At 39.8% G+C, this 13,683-nt stretch overlaps 1 protein-coding gene across 4 annotated transcripts in view; it reads right to left on the reverse strand.

Annotated features, from left to right (window-relative positions):
* Positions 1–13,683, reverse strand: part of vps13d (vacuolar protein sorting 13 homolog D) — a 290,218-nt gene that overhangs the window by 258,777 nt on the left and 17,758 nt on the right. For all 4 annotated transcript variants that reach the window (XM_072586664.1, XM_072586661.1, XM_072586662.1 and 1 more), the window contains exons 5-7: positions 12,600–12,716; positions 8,955–9,059; positions 950–1,120 (exon numbers count right to left, since the gene is read on the reverse strand). In XM_072586664.1, the coding sequence (XP_072442765.1) occupies positions 950–1,120; positions 8,955–9,059; positions 12,600–12,716 (393 nt within the window). The remainder of the gene's footprint in view (positions 1–949; positions 1,121–8,954; positions 9,060–12,599; positions 12,717–13,683) is intronic.

The raw sequence follows: 13,683 nt of genomic DNA on the forward strand, positions 1-13,683 counted from the left end.
ATGCAATGAGGGACCCTCACAGGAACTTTGGCCTGATGAATCATGGTAAAGAAAGGAAGTAACAGGGGTAGTTGAACAAAAGATCTCAATCTTAGTGACAAAGAAATCAATAATATCTTTGCATCTGTTAGAGACGAAAGCGGAAGATGCTGGGAAGAGAGATTTAAAAGGACTCTTTGTGGTAATGAAAAGAAAATTAGCAAACTTGTCATTGTTAAGTACTCATTGGAGGCCTCAGTCTAATTTTAACCCAGACTGAATGGGCAGAAGTCCTCAGAATGTCAATTTCTATTTTGTCCCCTGCAAACAAAATTAGTTACGCAACAAAAACTAAGCACAATGACAATAATTCTGCTGTGACACTTATCAAAGTGAATGGACAGGAAAACATTTATACTTTTACACTCATGAGGAAGTATGCACAATGCTAGGTGCTTTTCAATTTCTATTTAACAGATAGCGTTAATTCTACATTTGTTCTAAATTTTTATCATCTAATCTTGAGTTGCATATCTGCCAACAAACAAGCATCGTCATCATATCTCACCATTTCTTATGTTTTTTTTCCCTCTGGCCTGCTACCTGTGGAGTTCTGTTTCCCTCAGCATCACCTTTCACATGCAATCGATTAACTTTTAAGAAGAAATTTTATGATCACCAAACTGTTAACTTCTTGACCCATGTTGCCTTTTCTCTTACTCTTTTCAATGTTGCTTCTTGACTTCAGATTTTTGACTGAGTTGCTGTTTTAAGGAGAGTATGTAAATGGTGCTTGTGCTGGTTACACTGAGGCTTTTACCAAGTTCAAGAGGTCATATGGCCCATCATTCCAAATGAGAACAGAAGCAACACCATCAAGCACAGAAGAACAGTTTGATTAAAATATCTACAAAAAGACAATGTGGTAGATGATTCAAATGAGCCACACTCTCTGAAGCCTCTGACTCACCTGTGATAGTTTTAATGGAATTGTTTTCAGATTGACATCACACTCAATGCGTGGAGTATTCCGGGAACGCAAGGGTTCTTTGGTTCCATTCCTCTTTAACAGTGCAGAGGCAGAAACTGGTTCCAGAATGTACTTGTGGTCTCTGTTTTCCAAAAAATAATCCATTGCTTCCTGCAAAGTCAAAATGATGCTAAGGTTTAAATATACTAAATACTTTATTCCCATATAAATAAACACTGCAGAGAGTCACAGAATCATAGAGATGCACAGCACGAAAACAGATCCTTTGGTCCAACTGGATATCCTAAATTAATGTAGTCCCATTGTTGAGCACTTGGCTCATATCACTCTAAAACCTTCCTCTTCAGAGACCCATCCAGATGCCTTTTAAAAGCTGTAAATATACCAGCCTCCACCACTTCCTATGGCATTTCATTCCATATTTCTTATGTCCCTTTTAAGTCTCTTCCCTCTCACCCTAAACCTATGCCCTCTAGTTCTGAACTCCCTCAGAAAAGTTCAGGAGGAGGGACAAGACCTTGTCTATTTATCCTGTCCATGCTGCTGATGATTTTATAAACCTCTATAAGGTCACCCCTCAGTCTCCGACCCTTTAAAGATTCCAAAATCTACATTTGCAACCATGACTTTAGTCATCTTCTTTAAATTGAATTCTTTCATATTCTGTTCTATAACTGATATCAGGGCATTGTTTGCACAGAACACTAAAATATTGAAGATGGCTAGGGGCCAGAATAAGGTCAACCGAAAATGATAACTGGTCAGAAAAATCTCAGCAGTCTCCTGTACTGTAAGCAATTTTCAAACAGCAGATTCTCGCTTTCTTTAGTATTCAGCAGAAGGATGAAATCTTTCTTCTAAGCATGCATTTTCAAAACACATGCAGGCATATCATAAAATGAATGAAAATAACAAAATACAACAGAAGACGAAAAGGGACAAATTAAAGGAATTCTCACCAGTTGAGGAAAAAAGACATGAACCATGGTAATTTTTTCTACCTTGTCTCGCAGTGAGAATGCACCCAGTGACCGAGCAAACAAGAACTGGCTCTTCATTTTCAGTTTACCAAGGTTTGCCACAATATTCAAAACAATTCTTATTAAAGCTACACTTTTAGTAAATAGAGAAGAAAGTGTACTGTAAGTTTTCAAACTGGTTATTCAGTTTAAAGAAAAATTATTATCCTCAGTTGACTTTTAATTATGATGCCCCTCAATTTGCTTACCAGCTTGGAAACCTTGACAGTCAGCAAAATAGGTGCTGAGGGAGGTATTATCAAAAAACCATTCTGGTGCCAATTATTATGAAGACACTTCATTTTTTTTGAAGACTAATGTTTGAAGGATTGTAAACAGTGGTTCATTTGACAAGATTGAGAATGTAGCAGAACCTGTGTTCCTTAAGAAAATAGTCACTCAAAGGACATTGAGATACTTACGTCAAAGACACATGGACTATATTAATTAATTGGATTTTATGAATGCAAATTACTCATTTGCTCGGGAGGGGGAGACAGCGAGTGAGAGAGGGAGAAAGAAAGAGGGAGAAAGAAAGAGAGACACAGACAACCTGCCGAGCTAGTTCTCTGCTTTTTGAATAAAAATCTTTTCAGTGTCTAGTATGACAGCTGAAACAGTGATCCAACTATTCACATGAAAAACTTCTGAATATATCCCTCTCAACATTTCCTAAATGAACTGCATTGGAAAGGTCTCAGTGACAACTGCTTATGCTCAGTCAGACACATCTACAGTACATGCACCTGGATGTTGACTCAAAGCCATCTGGAATATTTGATAAATTGCCTTTTATCCTTGCAGAACAATGCATTATTCCTGATAAAGGGCTTTTGCCCGAAATGTCGATTTCCTGCTCCTCGGATGCTGCCTGACCAGCTGCGCTTTTTACTCTAACTTGACTCCAATCTCCAGCATCTGCAGTCCTCACTTTTGCCAAAACCATTATTTAGCCCAAGTGTTTTTGTTTTCAAACTTAATGGCTGCAGAGAAAGATAGTTTTCTCCTTCAATTGGTAAGCATGCATGTGAAGCATTTGAGACAGGTGAACATTTATGCTTTCATACTTTAAACTGCATTTTAATCTGCTCTACACCTTTGCTGGATGAGTCCTGTTTTAGCACTAAATCAATAACTCTTATTTATAAAAGAAACAAGATATTTTTGATTCTAAACCTAATACAGATGAAGTGCATATTGACTAAATCAATAGTTGGGTAAACATTTAAATTAATGTTGCGGCCAATGGAGTCCTGGAATTCAAGGGAGATGCGTATTCCTCCAATTTTGGTTGTAACAAGATCCCAAGTGAGATGACAGAGGTAAATAAAAATGAGCCTGAAATCCATTAGATCCCAAGAAACCATATAACCAGCAATGAAATCTAGATTTAAAGCAACTCTTCTTCTGACTTGGCGAGATGAAGTGTTTTCTCCTGAGAACACTTAGATAGCATCATAGACTCACACGGCATTGAAACAGACCCTACAGCCCAACTGGCCCATGCCAACCTGGTTACTAACTGAATTTGTTTCATTTGCCTGTGTTTAGCTGACTTAAGCATTCACATTAGTAACAACCACCCAATGGCCTAGCAGCAATAAAGACGTGAATTAAGAATTACAACCAAAGTAAAACATTTGTTTTCGAAGCCAACTTCAAATATAATTCAACTGTCATTAACATTTTCTTCCAAAAAAAAAATGCACTTTAAATAAAAGGATACTCACCTTGGACATAATTTCCTTTTCAAGGAGTTTAACATTGATCAGTCTCTTTAAAAAACAGACTAACATCCATGCTAGAGGGCAGGAGTCAACATTGGATGAGTTTAGAACTACTTTAGTTGGATGGTAACGATGGTTAAAATAGCACACTGACACCAACCTTTTTTAGACACCTATAAACACCTATAAAAAGTGAATATTTGGGTGTACTATTAAAGAGTGGACAGTAGTTGAAGAACTGCATCCAAATAATGGATTAATATCTTTAGACAATCAAAATTAGAAGAAAAAAACCCTTACACGCAAGCACCAATATTAATTTTTTAAAAATACAGAACTTCCAGTGTAGAAACAGGTCATTCAATACAACAAGTCCACACCAACCCTCTGAAGAGGGTTGAAGGGTTCTTGATGAAGGGCTTTTGCTCGAAACATCGATTTTCCTGCTCCTTACCTGCTGTGCTTTTCCAGAACCCCTCTAATCTTGACTCTAATCTCTAGCATCTGCAGTATCCACTTCTGCCTACATTTCCCATGGCTAACGCACCTAATCTATACATCCCTGAACATTATGGGTAATTTAACATGTCCAATCCACCTAATCTGCACATCTTTGGGCTGCGGGAGGAAACAGGGGCACTTGGCATAGACACGGGAAGAATGTGCAAACTCCACACAGACAGTTGCCCAAAGGTGAAATTGAACCCGGGTCCCTATCGCTGAAAGGCAGTAGTGCTAATGACTGAGCCATCATGCCATTCTATATTAATGCCATGAATACAAAGTTAGAATCCAATAACTTGATGTTCACCTTTCCCCCTTTAAAGATATTACAAATATTAAATTATAATGCCCTGCTGTTCAGAAGGGCGGGAAAAAGACTCGTAGGGCCATAATCATAAGGGATTCTATTGTGAGGTGAGTAGATAGGCGGTTCTGTGGCTGAAAATGGGACTCCTGGATGGTATGTTGTCTCCCAGGTGCTCCGGTCAGGGATGCCACCGATCAGCTGCACAGCATTCTAAAAGGGGAGGGTGAACAGCCAGTTGTCTTGGTGCATATAAACACCAACGTTATAAGTAGAAAACAAGAGGAGGTCCTGAAAGAAGAATTCAGGGAGCTAGGAGAGAAGTTAAAGAGGAAGACATCAAAGGTAGAGATCTCGGGATTACTACCAGTGTCATGTCCCAGCCAGCGTAGAAATGGAAAATAGACAGGATGAACACGTGGCTAGAGGGATGGTGTAGGAGGGAGGGGTTCAGATTTGTTGGACATTGGGACCGGTTCTGGGGAAGGTGGGACTATTACAAAATGGATGGTCTACATCTGAACCAGACCGGAATCAATGTCCTTGGGGGAGTTTGGGGAGGTTTTAAACTAATGTGGCAGGGGACTGGGAACCAGAAGAGAAAACAAGTAGGCAGTGAGGTGGAGACTGAAGACTGTAAGAATTATGAAGATAGCACTAGTAAAGGGAAGAGTAGGCAAGAAGCAGATGAGCGCAAAAGAACTGGTGGCCTGAAATGCATTTACTTTAATGCAAGGAATACAGTGTGTAAGGCAGATGAACGTAGGGCTTGGATTGGTGCCTGGAAGCATGACGCTATTGCGATCACAGAGACTTGGTTGAAGGAAGGGCATGACGATTGGCAACAAAATGTTCCAGGATATAGATGCTTCAGACAGGACAGGAAGGGAAACAAAAGGGGGGGGGGGGGTAGTGGTGGAGTTGCATTGCTGGTCAGGGATATCATCACGGTTGTGCTAAAGGAGGACACTATGACGGTCATGGGTAGTGAGGCATTATGGGTGGAGCTGAGAAATAAAAAGGGTGCAGTTATGCTGTTGGCACTGTATTACAGGCCTCCCAACAGTGAGCGTGAGGTAGAAGAACAAATAGGTAAATAGATTATGGAAAGATGTAGAGGCAATAGGGTAGTGGTAATGGGAGATTTTAATTTTCCCAACATTGACGGGGATACACTTAGTGTCAGAGGTCTGGATGGGGTAGAATTTGTAAGAAGCGTCCAGGAGAGTTTTCTAGAGTAGTATGTCAATAGTCCGACGAGGGAAAGGGCCATATTGGACCTGGTATTGGGGAACGAGCCAGGAGGAGTGGTAGAAGTTGCGGCGGGGGATTTCTTTGGGAACAGTGATCACAATTCTGTAAGTTTTAGAATACTCGTAGATAAAGATGAGAGTGGTCCTAAGGGAAGAGTACTAAGCTGGGCCAAGACCAATTATATCAAATTTAGGCAGGAGCTCGGAAATGTGGATTGGACATAGCTATTTGAAGGGAAGTCCACATTTGATATGTGGGAGGCTTTCAAAGAAAGGTTAAAGATAGTGCAGGTATATCCCGTTGAAGGCAAAGGATAGGAAGGGCAAGATTCATGAACCGTGCATGACATGAGAAATTGTATGACTAGCCAAGAGGAAAAGGAAAGCATACATAAGGTCTAGGCAGCTAAGAACAGAACGAGCCCTGGAGAAATATCGGAAGAGTAGGACAAGTCTTAAATGAGGAATCAAGCGGGCTAAAAGGGGTCATGAAATAGCTTTAGCAAGCAAAATTAAGGAGAATCCCAAAGCATTTTATTCTTATATAAGAATCAAGCGAGTAACTAGAGCAAGGATTGGTCCACTAAAGGATAATGAAGGAAGGCTGTGTGTCGAACCGAAGTGAATGGTTGAGATTCTGAATGATTACTTTGCATCAGTGTTCACTGAGGAGAAGAACATAATGAATGTTGAGATCAGAGATAGAAGTTTGGTTAGTCTGGATCATGTTGACATAAATAGGGAAGATGTGTTGGGTAGGCTAGAGGTTATTAAGGAGGACAAATCCCCAGGGCTGGACGGGATCAATCCCAGGTTGCTGAGGGAGGTGAGAGAGGAAATAGCTGGGGCCCTGACAGATATTTTTGTGGCATCCTTAAATATAGGTGAGGTGCCGGAGGACTGGAAGGTTGCTCATGTTGTCCCCCTGTACAAGAAGGGTAGTAGGGATATTCCAGGTAACTACAGACCAGTGAGCCCAATGTCGGTGGTGGGAAAGCTGCTGGAGAGGGTACTGAAATATAGAATCTATATATATTTAGAAAGGAATAGGCTTTATCAGTGATACTGGATTAGTGGTGCTGGAAGAGCACAGCAGTTCAGGCAGCATCCAACGAGCAGTGAAATCGACATTTTGGGCAAAAGCCCTTCATCAGGAATGGGGCTTTTGCCCGAAACGTCGATTTCACTGCTCGTTGGATGCTGCCTGAACTGCTGTGCTCTTCCAGCACCACTAATCCAGTATTTGGTTTTCAGCATCTGCAGTCATTGTTTTTACCTTGTTGATTTTATCAGTGATAGCCAACATGGTTTTGTGCAGGGGGAGATCATGCCTTACCAACTTAATTGAGTTCTTCGAGGAAGTGACCAAGTTCATAGATGAAGAAAGGCTGTTGATGTCATATACATGGACTTTAGTAACACGTTTGATAAGGTTCCCCATGGTAGACTAATGGAGAAGGTGAAGTCACATGGTGTACAAGGTGTTTTAGCTAGGTGGATAAAGAACTGGTTGAGCAACAGGAGACAGAGCATAGTAGTTGAAGGGAGTTTCTCGGAATGGAGAAAGGTGATCAGTGGTGTTCCACAGGGATCAGTGCTGGGGCCACTGTTGTTTGTGATATACATAAATGATCTGGAAGAGGGCACTGTTGGTATGATCACCAAATTTGCAGATGACACGAAGATTGGTGGAATAGCAGAAAGCATAAGGGACTGTCAAATAATCCAGGAGGATATAGATAGACTGGAGAGTTGGACAGAAAAGTGGCAGATGGATTTCAATCCAGACAAATGTGAGGTGATGCATTTAGGCAAGATTAATTCTAGAGCGAACTATACAATGAATGGAAGAGCTTGGGAAAAGTTGATGGGCAGAGAGATCTGGGAGTGCAGGTCCATTGTATCCTGAAGGTTGCTGCACAGGTGGATAGAGTAGTCAAGAAGGCATATAGTATGCTTGCCTTCATTGGACGGGGTATTGAGTATAAGAGTCACGTTAAAATCGTACAAGACATTGGTTCGGCCGCATTTAGAATACTGTGTACAGTTCTGGTCACCACATTACTAAAAGAATATGGACATTTTTGAGAAGGTTTACAAGGATGTTGCCTGGTATGGAAGGTGCTAGCTATGAAGAGAGTTTGAGTAGGTTAGGTTTGTTTTGATGAGAAAAAAAAAGGTGATTGAGGGGGGAACCTGATTGAGGTTTACAAAATCATGAAAGGTATAGACAGGGTGGATAGAGACAAGCTTTTTCCCCAGGGTGAAGGATTCAATAACGAGAGGTGACGCTTCCAAAGTGAGAGGTGGAAAATTTAAGGGGGATACACACGGCAAGTACTTCACACAGTGGGTGGTGGGTGTCTGGAACGTGTTGCCTGCAGAGGTGGTAGAGGCAGGCATGGTAGATTCATTTAAGATGTGTCTGGACAGATGCATGAGTAGGTGGGGAGCAGAGGGATACAGATGGTTAGGAATTGACCGACAGGTTTAGACAGCACATTTGGATCGGCTCAGGCTTGGAGGGCAGAAGGGCCTGTTCCTGGGCTGTAAATTTTCTTTGTTCTCTATAATGCCTTGGGAGATTAATTCAGCATCAGATCATTGCAATCATCTTCCCTATACTAAATGGATTTTTCAATGTATAACTAACTGTGAATGAAGGTGCCTCCTGCCTAGCCTCCCTAATGGCGAAATCAGAGACAGATGATGCAGCCAAATAAGCTGCATAGCTTTCACCAGCTGTAAAATTAAAATAAGCAGGATAACAGCGTGTGGTGACAAGATTGCTCTCGCAAACAGCTGTTGCTGACACCACAGCTTTCTGCAGTGCTGTAAGTTTTAGTGATTTTGAGGCTACATTTAATTGAATAGGTATTTTCAATCATCAGTACCTACAAAAAAAAGTTTTTAAAATGTCTTTTCCAAATTTTTCCCTAAATGATTTATTTGTTGTCAAAAAGGGGTCAAGTTAAATAATGTACAAACTAAACTAATATGCACAAAATTGAAATTATAGACTGCTGAGATTAGGACAAATTTCATTGCAAGTTTGGTTTATTCACACACTCAACCTTAAAAATTCCTTGAAACCAGTTTTTTTTCTTGCTCCTTCCTTTCAATAAACATTTTATTTGATTGTATCGATTTATTAAATTGAGTGCATACACTACAAACCTGGAGTTCAGGAGGAGGAATGTCCCCCAGCAACTCACAGTCCACATCCCAGTAAATACTGAAATCCTCAATCTGTAGTCTCTTCTTCCGTATCGACTTCTCAATCTAGAGGTTTAAAAAAAGGTTGATTAAGTAAAGCAGCACTGAAAAAGCTGCAAGAAATCATGAGACATTTTTGTTAATTTTAACTGCTATTGACCATCTCCTTCTAGTGTCCTATCTCCCATTTCCACAAGACTCCTCAGTACTGTTTTGTAAAGTGCCACAAACACTGAACTTGCAAGAATGCATAATCTATCTTCTGCAAGATATATTGATCTATTTAAATATATTTAGTTCGTGGTTTTGAATAATTACAAAAGGAAGTATATGATATGTTAGTTATCTGCTACAGGTAGTGAAATCTAACTTGTTATCAATCAATAACATACAGATAGGCCAAATTTTTGAGGGATGGGATTTTGGTGTTCTACATTATTACATATTTACATTATTACATATACAGACAGCTGGATTGTCTGCTTCTGCAATAACTCTACAAACGGTACTTAGCAAACTTTATGGTGTTAATATGGGTGCACTGATATCAATTCTACATTAAATGTGCACAGATAACTGCTTTGCCATTTGCAAGTGACAGTTTAAATAAGGAGTCCTATCATTCACTTTGAACACAAGAGTGGGTGCAGGACAAACCTAGCCCAGTGCAAAACCACACTTCACGTGTACCCAGCGGATCTATGAGATCTTTATAAATCTATCTTTCCTATCTGCTTTGCCCACCATAAAAACAAACAAACCTTGGAGATGAGGTCAGGTTTTTTTTTGTGTGGAATTCCAGAAGACATTTATTAAAGTCCCTAAAGGAAAAGCATGTGGAATTGAAGACAAATTATGGACCTGGTTAGGCAACTGGATAAGCAGCAGTAGGCAGATTACGGATAATGTATAATTGCCCAGATTGACTAATGGTGTTCTCCAAGGATGAATGTTGAGCCTCAACTCTTAACATCTGTTAACATCACAACATATTGGACAGAAGACAAAAACATAGTTGGCATTGTAAATAATAAATATGGAAGCATAAACAAACATTTGACAGGTTAAATGCTTGACTAAAACTGCGTCAAATTAATTTTGATGCATGCAACAGCATGGTCACCCACTTTGGTCCTGAAAGGGAGAGGACAGACCACTGTCTAAGTAATGAAAGGCTTGAAACCACAGGAGGACTAAAAGGAACTTAGGTGCATGTACATAAATCATTAAAATTAAATGGACAAGTGCAGAAAATAATTCAGGCAGCTAATGGAAGCTGACCTTTCTATGAAGTAACTACTATGCTACAGATATACAAAGCTCCCACTAACATATTGTGAGCAGCAAGCTCAACAGATTTGGATAGTTATATTTGGCTTAAAGGTAGAGCACTACAGATTACCAAAATGGTAACTGAACTTGAACATTTAAATTATCAAGAGAGTTTACACAAACTAGAGGTGCATCTCTTGGAATTTATATAGCTGTGATTTGATTGCAGTCTTCTGGATATTATTGGGAACTGATAAATAGAAAGAATCTTTTTTCCAATGCGTAGGAAATCTAACATTAGAAGGCAAAAATTAAAAATTAAAACCAGCTCTTTCAATTTTCTAGCTGTTCGTTCAGAAATGATGTTGGGAAATACTTTTACATGCAAATTGACAGGAGTAATTTGGAACTCTTGTGTAAATAGCAATTAATGCCAAATCAGTTGCCGTTTAAATCCGAGAGAGGGGTCCACAGAATCCCTACAGTGTGGAAACAGGCCATTCAGCCCAACAAGACTATACCGACGCTCTGGAAAGCATCCCACCCAGACTCTCCCCCACTATCCTATCCCTGTAAGTTTGCATTTCCCATGAGTGATCCAGCTAACCTACACATCCCTGGACAATGGGCAATTTCCCATGGCCAATCCACCAAACCTGCACATCTTTGGACTGTGGGAGGAAACCAGAGCACCCAGAGGAAACCCACACAGACACAGGAAGAACGCGCAAACTCCACACAGTCAGCCAAAGCTAAAATTGAACCAAAGTCCCTAGTGCTGTGAGGCAGCAGTGTTAACCACTGAGCCACCTTGCACCCCGTTAACTGGATGGCTGGTCTCATTCCTGGGGAAGGGCTTATGCCCGAAACATCGATTCCTTGAATGCTGCCTGACCCTCTGTGATTTTCCAGCACCACACTCTATACTCTGATCTCCAGCATCTGCAGTCCTCACTTTCTCTGGATGATTGGTTTGCAAAGCAGAGTGATACTAACAATGTGGGTTCAATTTCTGCACTAGTGGAGGTTACAATGAACAACTCTCCTCTCACCTGAAGCATTTTGATCCTCAAATAAAACCATCACCAGTTAACTCTCTCTAATGACAGATCAGCCCTTTAGTCCAGTAGAGCTTTAGTGACTTTACCTTTTAAATCTGAGATTGATAAATTGTTGTTGCACAAGTGTGCTAACAGATATTAAGCAAAGGCAGGTAAGTTGAAGTGTAGCAGTATAAGGTAGCAGATCTCAAGACTTTTTCTAGAGCAATTATAATGAGCTATAAATGTTGACCTAGCATTAGGTTGAAGATCAAATATGAATTCAATGAATGCAAGAACAGTCTTGACAGGTTAAATACTCTACTCATGTTCATAAGTTGATAGAAGATCTAAAACACAATGCAACCTTTGAAACTGCTAGCTATCAAAAGACAATATTATTTACAGTTGATTGCTTCTGCTTAATCAACACTGCAGACATAACTCTTACAATTACTTATCTGGAAAGTGGTTAGTAGTTCTTCACACATAAGCGCGTGACTGGGTCCAATTGGTATATTGGATTAACACTGAATTCATTATTTGCAGCTATTTATTTTGAGTTGCTTCTTCAGTTGAAAATTAGTAATTTCATTGCATAATTTTCACAAAGAATTGAAAAAAACGTATGTAATTGAAACGAACTACCAAAACTGAAAATCTCAAACAAAAAGAAAGGTTGGATAGGCTGGGACATTTTTCCTCTGAAGTGTAGGAGACTGAGGGGTGACCTTATAGGAGCATAGATTAGATGGATAGACAACATCTTGCCCCATGGTAGGGGAATCTAAAACTTGAGGGCACAGATTTAAGGTGAGAAGGGAAAGGTACAAAGAGTGCAGCGAGGCAATTTCTTCACGGGTGGGGGAAGGGAATAAAAGCGTCTGGAATGGGCTGCCAGGGGTATTCGTGAAAGTGAATATAATTTCAGTATTTAAGATACATTTAGATAGGTACATAGATAGGACAGGTCTGAAGGCATACAGGCCAAAGACTGCCAAATAGGAGTAGTTTAACTAGGAAAACTGGGCAGCGTGGACAAGTTCAGCCAATGGGCCTGTTTCCATGCTGTAGACCTCTAGGACGCTAACTGTATTTATAGGAGTTAAGTCCACTCAGATTTAACATTCGCCTACCAGGGGATGACCTGTGGCACACTTGGCTCACTGCACTTGAGCAATGTTTGCAGCTAACATAGTTCCTAGCATTGTTCCTTGACTACCATTACATGAATAAATAAAAAGAAACACCAATATAAATGCTGCCAATTCAGTGCCTTGCTGTTGAAACTTACCAACTCATCTTCTGCATTCTGCACAGACACACTCTTGATACAGATCCCAAATGCAAACGGATGGTCAGGATCAGTGCTGTCATCTTCAAAACGCATGTGAACATTTCGAACTTTCAGCTACAAGGGAAATAAATAACTCAAGCTCTTTTATCTTGCTTTTCAAGTCTAAAATCTTACTGTAGGTCCTCCTGGAATTATGCCTGCACAACAGTTTCAACATATCAAAAGTTACTCATTATCTATGAAACGTTCAGCTTGTTCCAGGAAGGTCAACCATATTACATAAAACCAAGTTTTACTTACACTGCAGCAATAATCAGATCAGATCAAAAGGTTAGTAGTCACCCATCACTGAATCGCACTCAGAAATACATTACTCTGCACAGTTTACATTTTTGCACAATAAGTACAAAATACATTTGAAGTCCACATCAGTAAAACACAGAAGAATCTGGGAGTTTTAAAAGTGATTCCACTAAGTGGAACCATACACTTGGCTCATAGATGCAATGACAAACATTAATTAGCTCAGTATGCCTATCACCCTTGACTTAAACTAAGCCTTCAGTAGCAGCATTACGTCTGACATTTAAAAGGTACTCCTATCTTGCAATTCATTATTTTCCCTCTCATATCAAAAAGGTACCACTTCTATGTTATAATTCTCTCAGGCATTAGCCGCTTCCAGTAACACTATTAAGTAGCTGTCCTTCAAATTAACTTAAACAAATAGAAACTACTTCCAATATTTTGTTTGTGTCATGCGTAGACATTCACTTGCAAGCCCAAGCTTCCGAAGAAGTGAAAGCAGATTTCATAAACAAAATATCTGAGGCAGTGAGTGACAGGTGAACATTGAATCTCTGTAGTTGAAGTAGACATCTGAAACAATAAGGAACTACACCATACTAGATAAATTATACAGAAGGCAACACTAAATCAGAATATTAGATATAATTAACTCCCATAGCTTTATGAATGCACATATAGTGTCAAAAATAGTTCAATAATCCCTTTAGATATATTTTATTATAATAATTGATTTGATTATATGGAGGATGTGGGTTTGGGACACCATATTCCA

This window comes from Chiloscyllium punctatum, chromosome 16 (assembly GCF_047496795.1).
Source record: "Chiloscyllium punctatum isolate Juve2018m chromosome 16, sChiPun1.3, whole genome shotgun sequence".
In the NCBI taxonomy this organism is placed as follows: Eukaryota; Metazoa; Chordata; class Chondrichthyes; order Orectolobiformes; family Hemiscylliidae; genus Chiloscyllium; species Chiloscyllium punctatum.